The sequence below is a fragment of the Morone saxatilis genome, unplaced genomic scaffold, assembly GCF_004916995.1.
Source record: "Morone saxatilis isolate NCDOM2014 unplaced genomic scaffold, NCSU_SB_2.0 Contig14, whole genome shotgun sequence".
Taxonomy (NCBI): domain Eukaryota; kingdom Metazoa; phylum Chordata; class Actinopteri; family Moronidae; genus Morone; species Morone saxatilis.
Window position 1 is genome coordinate 8603935 of NW_023339696.1, and position 20435 is coordinate 8624369.

A 20435-nucleotide genomic window follows, 5' to 3' on the forward strand; every position below is an offset into this window, starting at 1 on the left:
AAAGACGCACATTTTTGACATTTGCTCTTTGCACACCATTTTGGTGGAAGCCCACGTTCTGTTGTCTCTTCCCCTCTTATTTGCTTCCTCACTCTCCCTCCCCCCCTCTCTCCCCTGCTCGCTCAGCCCTCCCACAGTCTGTGGGGAATGCCATGGAGAGCAGCAGGCTTTGTTTGGAGTTTATTTGTGTGCAGGATAGAGGCGGTTTCCTGACCTCAGGTTGGGGGTGTTTGGAGAATGTGTGAGCTGTGATTAGCATCAAGTAGATGGAGGCAGCAGCAGCACTAGTAACCCCCAGCTGGATTTAACTGGGTGTCACGTACCTTCGGCACCCTTTATCCAACTCCGACACATAACAACTATCATTTCTCTTCCTCCGTCCCCATGCACATCCGCACCAGGGATGTGTCTGGTAGTAATCAGCCTCTCGCCTCATGGATGGCTCTTAAAAGCTTCAGTTTCCTCCAGAGATCAACAGCCCCGCCGTACAGATGTGTGTTGGAGTTGACGAAGAGGCGGTGAGACGCAGAGGAACCATCCCACTAAGTGTCACGATAGAGAGAGTCAGTGGTTGCAGTGATGGTGGGCAGAAGTGGATTTAGTTTTGAAATAGTTTGCTGCGATCCTGGACTGCTCTTACATAACTCTCCTAATAATGACAGAGCGCTAATGAGGAGCAGTACTATAGATGGGATGGCTTTATTTGACAGTTAACAGTTTCATATAATAGTTCTCAATGACCATAGAAACCTCTTTAGTTCTTGTGCTCTACCTGTTCAAACAGCGAATGACTGTAAGTGATGGTAGCTGTTAGTCTGGAGCTGGTGTTCTGCCAAAATTTGGCAGAGTAAATTAAACTTTCAGCAGCGGGGCGTCTTTGCTGCACATGTTTATGTTTGATTCAGCTCTCTAAGAAGTAAAGAAGTCCCTGCTAATCCCCCGTACCACTCATGTTCTTGCATTTATGTCCTCTGCTAGTCATCTCTCTTAACACCATTTGTGAGTAATGTTTTCCTGGTTTTAACCCCACCTTGTAGTTGCAGATTTTGTGGATTATTACTGTATTAAAACTTTGACAGTTCCTCTCAGCTGTAATTCATTTTTGCTTAGAAAAAGGGTTTAATCTTTCTTTTAGCATTTTGTTTCAGTTTGCAGTTTTAAACTGTACCACATAGCCAGTCCAGCTCCAAATCTGGTTGTATTCTCTTTCCTAAATGATTGTATTGTGAGGGCACTATGAAGTTAAGGTGGAAACTAATGTTTTTTTCCATTGCCAATCATTTCTTTGATCAAGTAATTCATTGTTAGGTCTTGAAATTGTGTGGAAAAACACCCATAATTTTCTAGGTGACAACCAACAGTCCAAAACTAAACATATAAAATAGAGAAAAGCAGCATATTGTGTCAGGTCTGTGTGAAATACATACATTTTGTTTCACATCCAGGGTAGGAATTGCACTTAAATAGTATCAAATGTTTGACCAGAAAAGAATACATTTTCTGCAGGTGGTACAATGTTCATTTTTACGGGTTCATTTATACAATGGAAGCCTAAGTAGAAAATGGGTGTAAGTAGCTCTAAATTGTGTGGAGAGTTGACTGAGACTACTGTTGTGATTTAGACTAGATTGAATGGACAGTGTCAGGCCCCATGCCAGCATGTGGCGTCTTGAATCTGACATTTCCCCCCTTGAAAAGAGGAGGAGTGACACACACACACACACACACAAAACATACTTACTTAATTCCATCTTATGTTATTATTTGTGGTCACAGTCGCAAGTAAAACTGCATCAAATCTGAGGCCACTCGGATTGGCTTGCCCATGTGCAGTGGTGCCGTAAGCAAAAAAGCAGTAAATTATTGAAGCAGTGCTACTTAAATCTTGCAGAGTCGTGCTCCTCGAAGAGACAAGTTGGGAGCTGTTTTTACATAAGAACAAGAGTGATGTCCAATTAATGGATATGTATCATATTAACAATTTACATTTTGACCTATTTTAAAGAAACTGATTATCAATATATGCTTTTGTTAATCACTTTTATCAGAAAAATCTTATCTTTTCTCTTTAATGACTTGATTGATTAAAATGGATTGGATCAGTCAGCGAGGGCAGAGATAACCCATCACCAGTTGGCACACTTGGCTGTCTTTCTGTCTGAGACTAAATTAAATGATCCGCTATTCCAAGCAAAGACAGTGCTAGCATCTTCCTGCTTTAGCATTTGTGAGTTTTTACCTTGCTGTGTCAGAGGAAAGAGAGTTTATTAGCGGTGCCAGAAAGCAAACTCAGTATCTTCTGTTTGCTGCGTGTGGAGATGAAAGCATGTCAATTACAGGGTCAGAGGCCACCCAATGCTCGTTAAAAATGCCTTCAAAAACCAGACCCGACCCACTAACATCCTCTCCCTTCACCGTCGCTGCTGACGTCTTTGCTCAAACCCTCAATGCTCTTACGGAGGCATTCGTTTTGTCTGGAGTAATTCTATTAAGCTCGCGCGAGTTTATGTCAGCATTAGCGCGGAGTTATATCGGCCACAAAAGCTCACTTTCTTTTTGCATCTTTTCTACCATCTCCACCTCCCCCATCCCCACCGCCACTGCCTCCTTCCCCCACAATCCCTCTCTTTGACTACTATTTAGAGTAGGCCCCGGGGATAGGAGAAGGCTCACAGAATGCATATGTGTGTGTGTACACAGAAAGCAGAGCCGACTTTGTACCACAGCGATTCATACATGGCCTTGGATGGTTGGTTGGCTAAAGTGAAGGAGTAAGCGGGGGCACTTTGATTTAGGCCTTTGTGTAGTGAAGGCGACGAGTCTCTTGTTTTTAACCAACAGTGGTTAGAAGCATACACCCACAGCCCAAGAGCAGATTTGGCATTAATTTAAGATTCAGCTCAATAAGCGACACTGCATCTTCTTCATTTTAATCTGCATAATGAATCACAGCTACCCTATGCACTATATTTTTTACACAGAAAGCAGAAATGTGGTATTTTCCTGTGAACAGCTCTTTAAGTGTAACCCCCTGCTGCTCTGTAAACAGGCATGTTTGGTGCATGTACACCCGCCTTCACACACAGTATTAGATTGTACTTGATACAAAAAGGGGGTCAAAGTACCAGTTTTCTGTTAAAATATGCTGATGACCTGATTATTCAAGAACAGCATGTTTGTGTCTAGACAGTCAGAAAAGCTTAGATCCCTCAGTGGAGTTGGATGCCTTCCAGTTATTGACAATATAAACCCAAACACGGTTGTGTGTCAGGGATACACACACTAGTGTCAGCACACACACATTTTGTTGAAGTCCCCGTGTGGGTATTAGGAAGGGATGATGCTTAGGAGGATGATCTCACCTTGCCCATCATTAGCTTACTACTTTAGGCCTATTGAGTGTAATAATAACGACAACAACAACAACAACAACAGACTATACAGCATTTGCCCTAAAAGAAAATGCAATAAAACATCTTTAAAAAAAGATTATATAAAAAAATAATAAAGGCACTTAATTAAGTCAAAACTTTGAGTAATAAAACATGAACTGCATGTTGTACTTGTACATTGACAAATAACACATCCACTTTAATTACCGTACTTATAGTACAGTACATACAAATGTAAATGTATTAATAACAAGAAAGATACATTGAAGAATTTAGTTAAAACCTGTATTAGAAGCAAAACAGCATTGACATTAGTAATAAACTAAGGCTGAATCTATTAAAGAGAATGGAGCAGACCACGCTGCTGATTAGACCACGCATACAGCTGACTCATTATCATAAAGAGAATGTAAACAATGTGTGAGGGTAAAGCTGGAGAAAATGGGTCTTTCAGTGGTCTTTCCTCATCCTGTGCTTTGACCACTGCCTTTGGTGTTTGTGTGGGTTTCCTTTGTTCTCAGTGACTGTGTAGCTCATCATCGAGGCTTGCAGGGAATTTGAAGTGGGATGCTGCTTAGAAGCTGCAACCACATCACTTTGTGAAGGCCAACAAACACATTTTTGCAAAGTCAACTACAATCAGAATTTTACAGTGAAAAAAAAACCTTCCAAACTCTCACTCCACTCCATGCGACTCCTTTTTATCCCCCGCTATTGTTTTTCGCTGCAGGTTGAGGATAACAACTGCCGCCGGTTGAAGTAGCTTTTCTCCTGCAGATCCTTTGTGTGCATTTGTGCGTCGCTCAGGCCACGAAAGGTCAGGACAGCTGACTGGCTGCCTGGTCTGAGGGCGCTTGACCAGAAATTCTCTCCAGATTAAACCATTTTATGTCCCAAACATTTCACATGGTCCACTGTTCCTAAATGCTTTGAAATGGACCGACTGTAGCTGACATAGCCATCTGTCTGGGATCTGCTGCTGGAAATGTGCACTAACTTACAAGCCATTCTGTATCAGGTCATTGACTACATTCTGTCCCTTATGGGTTGAAAATGCCAGCTTGTGTTTTACAGTCTGTTTTGTAGCCTTGGCGGGACCAAAGATGGAGAGGATTTCCTGCAGCCAATCCAGGGTTTTCCGTCGGTTCTTGAAGGAAAATGGAAATAATAGATGCAGGGTGAATTTTACAAAGGAAAAGGTGGTCTAAACGCCATACTCTTCCTTATGGATTTATTCATATCATTAATAGACAACAGGTGAAAGGCATGGACCTAAGAATAAATTGGTCTCCTTTGGTCCAGCTTTAATATTATGATTTAAGAGAGGACCAATATAGCATTATGTAATATAACATATGGTAATGCAATCCCATCCTAATTCCCTGGAGTAATACAAATCAATCAGCTGCGGTTGAGGTGCCAATGAACCAGCAAAAAAAAATGTAATCCCCAGTTGCTCTAGTGAAGCTGCTCAGTCGATAAAGGAGGAAAATAGAGTTGTGCCACACGGCTCTGTGGTCCAGATGTGTGTAATTGTATGGATGTGAACAAGGGGGTGGGAAAAGGGGGGATTTCTCTGCAAAACAGTAGAATAAAACAATAATTGAGGAATTTAACTTGCAAATGTAACTTTTTACAGCCGGTTCTTAGAAAACATGACTCCGCTTTACAGTTTAAGCAAACATTTGACTGAGTAGGCCAACTTGGTAATAATGTAATAAATGTGTTCCCTTGTAGCAGCAGCTCACTCAGTTGATCTGAAAGAGGACTCTCTTCAATCTAATTAGGTGGAATGAAAACAGATTAATTGGTTGATGTTTCATGGATGTTTCCATTCGGAGTGCCGCATTAATTAAGGATGAAATTCAAGATAATTTAAAGTCGTTGCAGCACATTTAAAAAAACAAAAACAATTACATGTCAGTCAAAAGCTTTACAAATGGAAAAATACACTAATATATAGGAAACTGCTAAAGGAGATGCAATATGTATCATGAGAAATGTATGTGCAGGGTCACTGGGGTGTTAAGGGGTGAGTGCCAGGGTGGGAAATTCACTTTGGCAGCACACCAGCCATGAATTCTTAAACATCATTTCTGTTTATTCGGCTGCTGAAATAGTGAAAGTGTCTCGACGTGCCTTAAATCCCCTCCACCTCCAGATTCTGTGAAGAGTAGATAAAAACTCTGTTCCTGAAGTATGTTCCTGTCCTCCTGGTTTCTAGCCTGTTTACGCTTACCGCTGACTGATGGTCCTAATGACGCAGGACGTCTGAGCGAGCAATAGAGCCAGAGAGAGAGAAGTGCAATCTCACAGCTGTCTGGAGACTTGCAGGAGAAAGAGAAATGTTGCTCTGGCTGTGGCGTGCAATCAGGATTTATCACTCTTTATTTCTCACAAACACCAGCAGTGCAGGGTACTTTGGAGAGGAGCGGTGGAAATGAACAGCCTGGCCAGATGCTTTAGTCTACTGTGGGAAGAACACCAGAGCCTGAAAAAGAGAGGAGGGAATGGTGATTGGACACAATCTTATTTCCTGGTTCACTGCTTGGCTGTATTACAGATCTTGGAATATGAAGTGGGTGGAGTTAGATGTGTAAGAACTAAAGAGACCTGTGCATATTTGGCACTTAGTGTATTGTCCTGATTTAGTCAGCCTCCCAATGTTATGGATCCCACTGCTTTTTTTTATGGAAAGACCCGCCCTGCGTAGCATTCAAGCACTCGGATTGGCCAGGCGCCCATGGTCACACAAGTGGGAGAAGTTTTCTGCCAGGAAGGCTTTGTGACGTGGTAAATGTTGTGAAAGGGTCTATTTTAACCCAAACCATATTTTCCTAAAGCAGCCTAACCTAACTGCGACTGAACTGATTAACCCATTTAATCCAACACTACTTCCTAGCTACACTTGTCTGTTATTTATACTACAAGTTTCACCTTCGTCTGGCCAATCCTAGCACTTGAATGTTGGATTCCCACTCATCCTGTGCCATATGTTATTTAGAATAACTTCCTGTGAACTGTTCTGGGCTGTAGTAGTATGGGAGACTTAGACTGAATAGTTGACCGTTTGCTACACCTCTCCCCAAAACAGCAATCGTCCAGTCATATCTCATAAACTGATGAAATCTGCTAGCAACAATTCAGCTGGCCATTAACGGCAGTCAGTAATAAAATGCTGCGTTTGTCTGACATCAAGGACCCATTCCAGAAGTTACTAAATCATGTTTGTGATAAATCTGCCACTATTATTACTGTGTTCTGCATTATGTGCCACACGACAATAGAAAGCTTCACAGACGTAGCAACAGTAACTAAGGGGTGGGGCTTAACGAACAACCAATTCCAAGATTTTCTGTTCCTTCAAACGTCTGAAAGTCACGTGAAATATGAGGATAAATGAAAGGCGGTCTGAGCCGCAGGTTGTTCTGAAACAAACATGAAAACAGTTTGGCTCTTTTACTCTCCTGTTCTTTTCCCCCCTTCCTCACCCACACCAGCCTCTCCCCTAAAAGCTGTGACTGGTTGTGGTTAGTGACATAATCAAGCCAACTGTCCACATTTTGCAGCCTCACTGGCATTTAAAAACCCCTTGTGACCGAAGGGTGCGGCATGAAGGGCCTCTCGCAGCTACCCGTCGACTGCCTCTCACCCTCTTCGGTTGTTTTGTCATGTTGCACTAGCAGTGTGTGTCAGTTCTTATGTGCTGTTTGGGATACATCATGGGTATTTTTTTTTTTAATCTCAGTTTCTCTATATCCCCCTCTGGCCCTGCTCAGCTGCTCTGGCCATCTGTGCAAAGGCAAACAGAGAACAGAGGGATGGAAGGAGAGCGGTAGTGGTGGGGGGAGGAAAGAAATTGAGGGGGAAATGTTAAGGAGAAAGGGAGGATCAATTGAGAATGAAAGAGGGCCTTTTTTTGACATGTGAGATTTAGTTTAGAGGATGAGTAAAAGATGACGGAAGAAGGAAAAAAGACGAGGAGGAGTGTGCAGGAATTGTTTCCAGAGAGCTAGCGGCATAAAGATTATGTCTGTCCTCTTCTATAAATGGGACACTGAGTGTGTGCATACAAGTTTAGGTCAGTGGAAAGTAGGATGACTAGTGATGTCTGGATTTTAGAGTTGGACCAAACAAGCATCAGCCAATAGTGAGCTCATATTACGTCTTGTTTTTTCCCCGTCTCTGTTCTCCCTCTGACAGACCTTCTCTTTCTGTTCCCATGCTCCACAGGCCAAGCCTCTTCCTCTGGGCTGGCCTCTGTGTTGCCTCAGAGTTTGTCTCACCACTTAGCCTCCTGCACAGCCGGCTCCTCGCTCTGTTTGTAAACTTTGACAAGTCAGTTTCCTGCTACTCTCCCCACCGGCTTCTCTTAAACTTGTAAAAACCTATCCTGTCGTCCGTCCATTTGGAAGGAGCCGAGGAAACAAAATAAGAGACAGTTGTCTAATATTGATGCAGACAATATATGACAGCCTGTATTACAGATGGTTGCCCTTTATCAGGCCTCGTATGCTTCATGTCCCACTTCTTCCTCAGTTGCTCACGTCTCTGACTGTTCGGTTTGTGACCCATGAGTGAAACTGTCTGCCTATCTTTGGGTTTATTGTACATGCCTTGACCCACTTAGAAAATACATCCACACTTCTTTCCCACCTCACGCTAACTTTCTTCTTTTTTATTTTTACCATTTTAGTCTAATAGGGTGAAGCAGGCTTTCCTAGCTTTTCTCATCCGTGTGCAGATTTAAAAGTTGCGTGTCTTAACATTGTTAAAGGTGGCATATTCTGTACATACATGTATATGCAATTTGTGTGCCAAAGCTTTTTGCACTCCCTCAAGAGTACTATCCCAGAAAACTAGTCTTCCACACTAGTGGCTCTGATGCCATTTTGTACCAAGGAAAAAGCAAGCCAACCCGTAGCAGCTACGGTGGCCAAGTGTGTCACTGAGCTTTTTAGTGTCACAGAGGGGGCCAATTGCCACTGCACTGCGGTTGGCATTGAAATTAATGAAGGCTATTTGTAGAATGTGTTGTTTCTTCGGTAGACATGTCCTCCTCTGCCCCTCCTTCTGTGGTCTCTGAGACAGTACACAAATGCAACTGATCATAAAATGTGTTGATCTAATTGTCTGTCCTGAGGTTTCCCTCCCAGCACGACGATGAAGCTGTGATGTATTTTTGCATGACTGCCTTTGTTTGGTGCTTATATCTTTCTCGGTGTGTTATATTGTCCCAGATAGGCTTCTCCTGGGTATATGCAGCAGTTCAATCTCCTTTACAGTATTGTTCCATTTCTGTCCTGCAATCAATTTGGATGCTTGCATAAAAATATTTCTGTGTGTGTGATGCTGAAGCTGTAAGAGCCTGTAAGCCATAGCTTTATCTGACTCCTAGGGCTAACACACATTCCTGGAGCTCTGTCTACTGATAAGAGAGACTACAAACTGCTTTTCATGTCTGGTCTTGCTATTGACTTAAATGTTGTACTGTATATCATCCTTTCTCTCTCCAGACCAGAACTCACTGTCTCCAGAAAGCCTGTAGACCTGTGGCCATCCTGTGAGATTTAAGTCAGCCCTGCCCGGCAGAGACGGACCACTACCACTCAGAGTGAGATGAAGCCGGATGGGGTTGTCACAGCAGCGCTGGAGCCAATGGAAGCAATGGAATCCAATCCAGTAAATGAGGCAGCACCAGCCGTGGGACAGGAGCCCAACCAGGCAGCCAGTCCAGTTGAGGAGGAGATGCCACAGCAACCTGTAGGAGAGACGGGCCCGGCGGCACCCCAGCCAGACAAGGCCAAGGAAACCCCAGCTGCCAAGACCGGCAACAAGACTTCAGGAGACTCCAAAGCCAAGACTACCAACAAGGCCACGGCCAAGACAAAACCTGGCACCACCAGTCCAACCAAGACCACAACTGGCTCACGGCCTAACACATCGCAGAGCCGCATCTCAAACGGCGTTTCTAAGCCCCAGACCAATGGAGTGGCTAAGAAAACCCCACCTGCTGCAGTCAAAAAGAGCACCCCAACCACAGCTCCCACCAAAAAACCAACAGGCCCGGCCGGAGCCCCAGCCGCCAAGAGCAAAGTGGGTGAGAAGAAAACCCCAGGGGCTGCCCCTGCCACTAATGGCATGAAGACCGCAACAACAACAGGAGCCAAGAAGACACCATCCACAACTGCTAATGGTGTCAAAACCAGCACCGCCGCAGCTGCTGCTAAAAAGCCCTCAGGTTGGTGAAAATGTCATCACAAAACAAAAGGTTGAGATCAGAGCAGAAACACTAGTGTCACTGAGATTGGAGGCTGTTTGGGGGGAAAATACATTCACAGTAAGTCTAGCATGAAATGTTTTCACAGATCCAACTCCAATGAGGAGTATTCATAGTAATGTGATGACATGCGGCTAGATGCACATAGGATGGATTCAGTACACATATTTGACATGCCAGAGTGGCTGCTGCTAATCTAGAAATGCATTTGCCCTAGATCCATATGACATAATGTATGAGAGATATATCTGCCTGACCTATATCTGTAATATGTGTTACTATACACAATATTATAGTACACGTTATGATACTGTTCTAACTGTTCTTGCCATATTTTATTAACTTTTTTCTCTCTCTTCTCCTCCAGCTCCCAAGCCTGCCTCTGCAACTCCCACCAAGCCTAGCTCGGCTGCCTCACCCAAGCCCCCTGTTTCCAAGACAACCAGGTAGGTGTGACATTTGTACAGAATAGAAGCCTCCCCCTCGCTGGAGTGTGTGTTTGCGGACATATACGAGCACACAAGTGTCTGAAAGAGATTTCCTGTGTGTCTGTAGAAAGAACCGGCAGCTGTCTATAATTGATCCTATTCTCAGACATTCTACAGGCAAAAATGTTCTAAGTGGGCTCTGTTTGGTGAAAAGCCTTCCCAACGCAACAAATCAGCAAATTTGCTCCAGAACAGCAGCAAATCTGAATAAACTGCCATATAGACAAGCATTGCGGGGAATGAATTCAGCATTATAGAGCTCCTCAGTGCCAAGTAAGAAGCAGTTAGTTCAAAAGGCTTCACTTGGCTACAGGTTCAAAGAAGACCCTGTTTAAGAAAATACACCCTGGAGGAATGAGGGACAATGATCCCCCACATAGAGGCTTGGAAGGGCCGGGTGTAAGTAGGCCACCAATCAGCCAATGTCAGAACAAGCCTTGGAGGAATGCCTCGCAGGGTTTCACCAGAGCAACCATTATACAGCAGCATTATTAATAAAACAAGTTTTGGGAAGGAGTGCAGTTTAGAGAGGGGAGGAGGGGCAGTGGGAAGAATTAACAGAGAACGAGAGAATGCTCCTAATGTTTTTGTTTCTTTAGATGAACACTTTTCTGTATGCGTTATGGTGTTTGTGTGCAGTCAGGTCAACATGTGTTCCTCACCTGAGTCACACTGTGTACATGGTGTTGGGTCCTGAGGTGACTTGGCGACAGACCAGGAAAGGAGGCTGAAGGAGGCCTTTGTCTGAGACAGTGGTGATGATCAGATAGAGCCTTTGGGATTCTGACCGTTTCAATAGAGGCTTATCCCGCTGCCTCTTTTTCTTTGTTTGTTTGGTAGACTTTGAGTTAATAGCCTCTTTGTTCATTACTTTTATGCCACCATGGTGTATGGTATGATGTGTTATGTCACCATGTTGGTATGTCTGTGTGTAGACACATTGTTCAGTCAGAAACGCTTGCGTCAAACAGATTGAATCTTTTGGTAGCAAACTTGTTATAACACATAAAAACCTGGAGAACAAGCACATACTGCACACAATCCCAGGAAGATGCTTAAAGGGATAGTTTGACATTTTGGGAAATTTGCTTATTGCCAAAAGCAAGATTGATGCCACTCTCACACCTGTATGGTAAATATGAAGCTATTAGCTTAACATAAAGACTGGAAACATGAGGAAATGCTATCAGTCTCATCGTCAACTTGGTAAGACAGCAAATAAGCGTGTTTCCCAAAATGTCTTTTCCAGACCTGTAGTACATAGTAGCACAACAAAAGATTTTGTACAGTTTCTCCAAACAGTGGGTTCACAATTGTATTTGGTAGGAAATGCTCTGCTATGAGGATGCTCCCCAGAATCCATCACTCCCTCCACAGTAGAGCTAGACTGATATTATCTTATATATCAGTGTCAGCATATACCGTATGTCAGCTGATAGGTAAAAAGAAATAATATTACAGAAATGCCCAAAATACTTTTGTGGTAATTCATTAAGTGGTTCCATCACATAGTTTTCCCACCACAGATCTCTGATGAGTCAAAAACCAAATTTAAGGAGTGCTCAATAAAATGTTTGTTTATATTATGTGAAAAAATCATATCAGCTGATAAATTAAATATGAATATTGGCTTCAGACATCCAGTATTAGCTGTGCTCTATTCCACAGGATCTATGACTGAGGTGCGGAATAAACATAGAACACAAAAGCCAAAAGATGCCGTCACAAGTATGATTTTCTTTGATTCAGTCATTGCTTATAGATTAACATGACATACACTTGTAGTGGCCTTGACGTTCTTCCACCTGACAGTAAGGTGTTTCACATGAAGATCCCTTCAGTCCCCTCCCCCCCTCCACATGCCATGGGTAGCAGTTGGATTGTGGAGATTACGCTCAGATTACAGCTTTATACAATGGTTGATGTGCAAACATCTCATTAAAAAGTATTACACAAGGGTACGTTGGTAATCTGCACTGCAGTACAGAATGCTCATTGTGTGTCCATTATGAACTGTCACAGTGATTTCATTCATAACCTTCATCATTTTCATCCAGTTTCCCGTGAAAAATGAATCCCCACCTCTTCTTTGAATACAAAATACCACACAGCAAAAGACAGTTGTTCTTTGCCTTACAATACATTTTATAAAAACATGCACACTCAAGTCTAGTGCGTGTTCATAAGTTTATTGACATGACTGTTATACATTAATACAAGAAATCCTGTAAATTATCTGTTGAGTTCATCACTGTGGAACTTTCTTTCTTTCTGTCTTTGATCTTTAGCCAGCATCCCATGTGGGCATTATTGGAGTTAAAGGAATTGCAAGTGCGTCTACTGTAGCTGAATAAACCTAGAAAAAAAAAGTTTGTTATTTCGATATAAAAATACACTGACAAAGTAAACTGTTGACTGAAATGTCTGTTTGGAAGTAAATGGATCCTCACAGGCACCAAATATTGCAGTAATAGGGCAGTAATACATTTTTGTCTTAAATACTTTGGACATCATATCAAAATAGTCCTGCCAAAAAATTTTATGTGTTTACTCATAGAGCGCTCATCAAGTGACTAGCCGGGCTTTGAAATAAAAAGACTATAATAAGCTTCGTAGGTAACATGGGCAAATTTATCATACTGAAAACTAGTCGGCTAATATTGAAATCAGATTTATATTAGATTATTAGTGTGTATGTAAGTGCACTTTAGATGCAGTATTTCATGTTGTCAGTGTGAGTCAGTAAAATGTGTGACGCACATTGGCTGTGCAGCCCAGAGAAAAATTTAGCTGCAGTAGACCTACATAAGAATCCCCACGAGAGAGGTATAACCATTACTGATGGGCGCCTCTGACAGCATCACGTACTCGTAGGCATACTTTGCTAAGTGTGTGTGCGTGTGTGTGCGTACAACATTTGTATATGTGATATGCTTTGTCAGGGCCATAAATTTCTTTACATAATTAGATTTTGCCCTTTTGCTACCTCGCTTAGTCCCGCTATCAGCGGAGTGGTAGAGAGCTCGACGGACACATTAACCACCATATCGGACACACCCTGCTTCCGCTGTTGCTGTCACACACACACACATGCACACACACCCCCACTGTGGGTCTCTCAATCTACTCTCAGGCTCAATTGATTTAATTCCTTCTGCAGCAGGTTCCAGTTATCTGACAAATAAAGTGCAGAGCAAACGCAGGTTCACTAAGTGACATCGATCTAATTTAAGGCCACTCATGAGTGTTTTGTTGCTCCTATTCAACAGAAGGTTTTAGCCAGATTAAATTAGGTTATTTAGTTGTTGCTGTCTATGACTCTTTATTATAGCTTTTTTCATTCGGTTTTTTGAAAACAGACTTTTAATTTTAAAGCTCATCATGTATATAAAAACATTGTAGTGGTACACTTTTAGTTGTAAGAAAGAGAGTACAGATAAGTAAGGATTTCACCACCTAAGAAACTCACACAGTGCACTTCACCTGTGCAAGAGCTGCAACGGCTCCGTGGCGGTGTTAAAGCTGAGTCAATGGTAATCTATTATTTGTGCACCATAGGTTATGACTGTGTAGTGAAGTGTGTATAACAACTACAGTGAAGCTGTTGGTGTGTTTGTGTGTGTGGGCACCTGCTGTTTGAAGCTGATTGCCCACAGCACGCAGTTTGTGAAAGGAAACATTTGATTTGTGTGCAAATGGACAAAGTAGAAATCATTATGGGTTGTTTGAACATCATGTGTTTGCGTGCTGGAATGTATGCTAACAGTTTATGTGTCAGCTTGCGTGCATGAACATGGACCGATTTTTGGCTTCTTCTGGCAGCTGCAAAGACGGTTTGTGTCCAGTTATGCATCGATAATTGAAGACTGACATGCAGCATGCCAACTGCCCATCAGCTCAGTATAGCACACTGCGCATTTGCTATATAGGTGCATCAGTCTGTGTATGTCCTGCATAGTAGGAGCGGCATGTAATTAGAATGCAGAGCATGTGTTCATTTGCCGGTATATTACTCAGTGGGATGTGGAGGTAAAGGGGGAAGGGAGGCATACGCACTGGCTCGCTGAACACGTGGTACATGCGCACGTGCCGCTGAGCTGCTTCCATCCTGCCTGCCCTGCTGTCTGCAGGATGCAGCAGAGTGAAGTAAAACAAAAATGGTGGCAGTAGAGTATGGAAGCTACATGGCTGAATAAGTCATGTGTCCCCACTGAGCTCCCATCACTGCTGCCAGAGATACAGAGTGTGAGGGCTGTGCATGCAGAGAGTGCGAGTTGTGTGCATTAATATGTGTTTGTGTGTATGTGTGTGAGGGAGGCAGAGGTGGGAAAAAGAAAGCGGAGAACCAGAGAGGGTATCTCTGTGTGAAACAGAGGGAAATATTGCCCTATAGTAGGTTAGAGGACAGAGCAAGGGTATTTGGTCCTTTTTGTACAAACTCGGAGGAGGAAATGGGACAAGCTCGCTGTTGGGCGATCAGGTGGTTTTCCTTTTTTGCCATCACTTAACTGCCCTCCACTCACCCACCAATGTTCCCACATTAGTCATGCTGCCGTCCTCATTGATGGTCCCTCGGGGATGATAAATTTTTATTGCGGTGGGTTGAATGCAACCCTCCTCATGATCTAACAAATTACTGCCCATGTAATGGTCCAGCACTGGTGTGTGTAGTGAGCGGTAGTCAGGGTCCTTGCTCCAGACTCTCCAGCATGAAGCACACGACATGTTGCGCAGGCTGTAAATCACCCGTCCTGCTACGGGTGTGGCCCAGGACTCTGTGATGCAGTCTTCCGCTGTCATGATTTTATAGAGGTTCAGCTGCAGAGCCAATAACCAAATGGATTTGGCACGAATGAGTTGGAGGGAGGGAATGAAAGAGGGACGGAAGGAGGTGTATATGGTTGAGTGGGCAACTGCTGTACTCTCCTGATATTAGTAATTTACTAATTTATTTCATTGTATGTACATAAATGATCTGTCTATGTGATTGATTTAATTAAATCATTCAATAAGGGATATTGGCTACACCTGCATTGACATCATTGTGTCCTTAATATTTTTGTTTATTTTGTTTATAAAGCTGTCTCTGATACAATGACTTTTTCTCCTTTCTGTCTTATTCTACCAAACATTATAGTTTAGAGTACTGAAAACACATTTTTAAAACTGAATCCTGATATACTGTTTTAATATTAATTATAGTTTTAGCAATGCAGAAAAAGCAGAAATGATAGACAGAGGTAGATGGAGCATCTCACATAGTATATGGTATACATTCTGACTCTACGAGCTTTAACACAGTCACTCTACAGTGATTATTCTGTCTGGATTCTTAATTAGCCATACAGCACAGTCAGGTTTTAGTAGAGTTTTAGCTGTTTTCCCAGGGGGCTCCACTTCCTGTACTGTGGCTTAGGGCTACCACAGTGAGTTCCAGCTGGCTCCTGTTATCCCATAAAGAGACATTAGGAAAGGTAGAACAACATTTATGATCCATTTTAGAGGCCAGAGCTATTACCAGGTTTATTTAAAAGTAGAATTCCCAAAGTGCCTTTAGTCACGTGTATCCTTCTTCAGTTGGCTCAGGCCATTTAACCAGGATGAAGAACCTGCCTCCATATTTTTGGTTAATAATTAACACAGTATCGTCTTTAATTTTCTGCCTGTCTTAAGAGGAAGCCTGTGCTGCAGGGAAGACTGCCTCCATCCTGCTTACTCATTTGCCCCTTTCGTGGTGCATCTCATTATTTAAATCACGGCCTGTCTCTTGTCTCTCGTAGCGTAACAAAGCAGCACCAGCAGGCAACTATGTTTTTACATGCAATCGTTTCTCGGCTCCAATAATTTAGGAGCAGTTACAGTAAAGCTAAAATGTTATTAATGATCCTCAGGCAGCTAAAGGTGAACTTTATGCATTTTGCTGCTTGCCTCAGTGTGCCTGTAGCAACTAACCGTCAGTCATCTGATTTTTCAGCTCCAGCGCTTTTCTGGGCTGTCTGTTCAACATTTGCTTTAACCCCAATTTATAGCATTGTTTCTCTCAGCATGGCCTGTGGTGAAACAGGAACAATGAACACAAGCTGCCCATTGAGTTAAATGTAGATGCAAAGTAGCATCATTTAAAGACCACAGTTACTCTTACTGTCTTCTCTGTCATTCAGCTCACAGCGAGCTTAATTACAGAATAAATGGAAGCTGGAAATAATTCAAGCATAAATACATCACTGTATTCAGTCATTGTCAGCAAGACCAAGTGTTGTTAAACAACTTATGATCTCAGAACACAGACTTTACTTTACTGTGGTCCGGTCTCTTAAATACTGTAATAGCTTTTCAACTGTGTCTGCCTTCTTTGATAAACAAGAGAAAGACATTGATATAAGATAATGTGTAATCGGATGAATATTATCTGCCCCCCCCCCCCCCTTTCCTCCCTCCCATCTCTATCACCCTCTTTCTTTTTCTCAGTGGCCTGGTTAATTTCCAGTGCTCTATAAAGTAGTCCTGCCTTTTTGGATTATCCATATTTCTTTTTATCAGACAGATTATTGTGAGAGCTCTCTGAATCTCCCCTCAGCATACTTCATCTCTTAAGCCAGCTTCTGTATCTTTAAATTCTCCCCATTCTCCTTTTCCTGTAAATCTTGTCTTATCTTTTACTCTCTAATTCAGGCACCACTCAACATTTCTTTTTCAAGAGCTTATTCTCATTTCACCTTTTAACATCTTGTTCATTGGCTACTTTCAACAATCTTAGGCTTAAAATCTGAACATCTCAGTAACCGTTTCCCAATTTAAGGAGAAGTGGAGGAGAATTTATTCACTGCGACTAAATTGATTAAAACCATTGATTTATTGTTAAAAAGGTTGGTTTTTTTGGTGCAACTTTGGCCTACATGTCAACACTGTGCCAGCGGAAGATCTCTGTGTCTTTTATACTGTCTATATTACATAAATTATGAGAGGGCTTTTTGCTACAAGAACACTAACATGTTCACTTAAAAATGTCCTCATCAGCATTTTTCAGCCTTTCTGATTTTCCAGTAAACACAGTCAGCAGTGAATCAGTGCGTCACACATGAGTCTGTTTGTGGTTTTACATAGCCAGAAGGGTTTTATATCACTAAAAGTGCATTGACATGATTCAACAATATCAGTATCCGTAACACCCCTTTCACTAGCCCAAAGCCAATTCTAAATGATGTGGATCAACAGTAAAAGCTTGTTTGAACTTCCGACATGACCACACCCCTATTGTGTTGCCACCCGTTGCTGCCTGGCTTTAATCTTATTTCTTGTTACCAGACCATATTCCATTACATTTGCCAGGTTGTGGATAGCATGCACTACTTCAGTCCCCTCACACAATGAGTGTGCTTTTAACTCAGCCTGTGGTTCCAGCTGAGGGATTTAGAGAAGTTATTTTTGTTCTTTCAGTATTAAAGATTAACAGGGTCCCAGCCATCTTCACTCTCCCGCTACCTCCCTGTTCTCTTTCTACCAGTACTAGCTCAATTCTTTTTTTAGAAACAGGCAGTTAGTGTAGCGCAGGCCCAGGAGATTGGAAACCACAGTCCTGTCAGGACTACTAGATGTAGGTTACTTCGCTCAGATGTGACATAGAAGCCATCTTCTGGGCCAGGCAGACCGCCAGAGCAGGCGGGCTATGATGCATACTGCCCCACGTGTCATTCCCCTGTGTGGAGTGGGTATAGACAAGAGATCAAGGACAGGGTTTACTGGGGTTGGGATGCTCTCTGGAGTACATCGTGACTCACCCCCAAACTGCTTCATAGCCCCTCAGGGGAGTTTGTCATGGCCCTGTGGAAGAGTGAGCTGAGCTGGGCCTTTAGTTACCATTGTTTTAGACGCTGATACACTAAAGACAGAATTGAGTTATTATTTAGTAAATGTAGTTTCCTCATAGTCTTTAATGAATAAATCAAAGTTTATTTGTTAGCCCCGTAGTACAGGTTAGTGCAATTCAATATACTTTATACACGACTGAACAAGTTGATGATAAGATAGTAAAAATAAAAATAACTAATCTGAGACTGCACATGACATAATATAAAATTAAAAAAAAACAGGTTAGGGGAATAAAAACATTTAAAACTAGAAATGTTCCAATACCATTTTTTCTTCCCAATACCAATTCTGATATGTGAACTTAGCGTAGCGGGCGATACCAAGTACCGGTGTTATAAAATAGATATGTAGTATTATATAATTACTTCTTAAACCCCTTTGTGGGAGTCAGAGTAGGTCAGGGGGAAAAATGGCAAACAGGACACTGTTGAGATGTTGCAGGGTTCCATTTTGGCTAATCAATTAGGTGGTATTGGATTGGGGTACAGACCTGTGTATATCCCTTTGTAGGCGGTATCGGAGGAATTTCCTATGTTTGTTATTTGAACAACTGTATTCAAAACAACAGAATACTTAGCCACTATTAATATTAATATTAACATATTCTAATCGAAAGCCAGTTTTTAGTTTAGTTGAGAAAATATCAGATCCTCTGGCAGACTGTTCCAACAACTTGGAGCATCAAAACTACAAATTGAAAACTCACCCGGAGAACCATCCTGGTTCATATATTGCAAGGATGTTAGACAAATAGGCAGGTGCAAGACCACGAAGAGCTTTGATGTTCTCAACAAATCTAATGTTCTCTCCCATTTACAAGTACTCATTGGATTTGGGCTGATGCCACATCTGTGAAAGGCTATTTAGGTCAGGGCCTTGGCTGCTTGTGCACCCACAGTCTATCCTCTCCTTATGCCTACATACATTGTACTGCTTTTCAGTCTCACAATCAAAAGCAGTCTTGCTTGTGTTTGTGCTGTTTCTTAGGGGATCCTCTGGCAGTAGAAATGACTAATGAGTGAGACATCGAAGCTCCTTGTCACAACCATTCTGAAGCACTTACAGCGTAAGACTGGCAGAGACCTGATGTTTGCCCCTAGCCGCGAATGGCTTGACAACTCAAAACACTCAAGTCACCTTCAATTAATCTTCAGCCCTCCATTGTATTTTTTAAAATGGCAAATCACCATCTTATTGAGCTCACTGAAATATGTCTGTCTCATGGGATGTTAAATGAAAGTAAGCCTAGAGTCGACCAGTAGAGAGATATTCCTGATTTGAAATGCACATTTAGCCGGGATTGTTTCTCTACCTCTGTAGAGACTCAGTATTTACACACAGTATTCATCAACCCTCTTCATTGTCTTGTTTCTTCAGGCCTACAACTGGCACGGCGGCACCATCTCGTCCTGCCACAGGCTCAACCCGGCCACCCACTTCCAGTACAACCAAGAGCTCCCCAGCTACAGCCAAACCTGCTACCCCTAAAACCTCCTCCACCCCTGCCAAGCCTGCTGCCTCCAAACCAACCTCCACTACTCCCTCTGGTGGCAAACCCCTGGCATCACAAACATCCAGAAACACGACCCCTGTGAAAAAAGGTAAATTATGTATAGATATTGTAATGAGCAGGGATGCACCATCAAGCATATTTCAGGATTTTGTTTTTGTACTAGTTCTAGTTAAACTAGTTTAAACTCTACATTGTTTATTTGAATACAGTGTCGTTTAACTACAGAAAGATTCAATACTGAGCTTTGGAGGATTTTGTTTATTATAATAGGCTGTATTGTAGTTTAATTATGTCATTGTTTGACCACCCTTGTGCTGTGTTTCCCAGATGTTACCAAACCAGCCACCGCAGCATCCAAAAAGCCTGCAGACTCCCCCCTTACACGCCCATCTTCTACAACAAAGTCAGCAAAACCAGAGACCCCCAAATCAGCCTCAAAATCAGATGTCACCGCCAAAAAGCCCCCTGCTAGTAAGGCTGCAGACACAAAGACACCCAACCGCACCAAGCCCCCTGGCTCCAAACCAGCTACAACCAAGACCTCCAGCCCGAAGAAAACTGTGGGCAGCAGTACCCCAACTCCTGTTAAACGAGGCCCTAAGGCTGCCACTGTTGCAGAACCTGCAAAGGACATAGCTGTTGCTGTAGCCGCTGCTGCAGCTATCGCTACTGCGGCAGCTGCCATTGCCGGGCCAGGGGAAGCAGAACTTCCTGCAGGAGCAGCTGTGGAGCCATCTGCTGCACCAGAACTGATGTCCAGCCAGACTGAAGCAGTACAAGAAAAAACTTCAGACCCCACACCAGAACCAGTTTCTGCGCCAGTGTTAGAAGCAGTCCAGGAACTAACACCAGAACCTGTACGAGAACCGACACCAGAACCTATGAGAGAACCA

General features: G+C 42.7%; 1 protein-coding gene across 1 annotated transcript in view; it reads left to right on the forward strand.

Annotated features, from left to right (window-relative positions):
- The window catches only part of wu:fb95e10 (flocculation protein FLO11), a 30010-nt gene that overhangs the window by 5870 nt on the left and 3705 nt on the right, over nucleotides 1–20435 (forward strand). Inside the window, exons 2-5 of the mRNA XM_035654698.1 lie at nucleotides 8909–9633; nucleotides 10040–10118; nucleotides 19407–19630; nucleotides 19870–20433. Of these exons, the coding sequence (XP_035510591.1) occupies nucleotides 9012–9633; nucleotides 10040–10118; nucleotides 19407–19630; nucleotides 19870–20433 (1489 nt within the window). The 5' untranslated portion in view covers nucleotides 8909–9011. The remainder of the gene's footprint in view (nucleotides 1–8908; nucleotides 9634–10039; nucleotides 10119–19406; nucleotides 19631–19869; nucleotides 20434–20435) is intronic.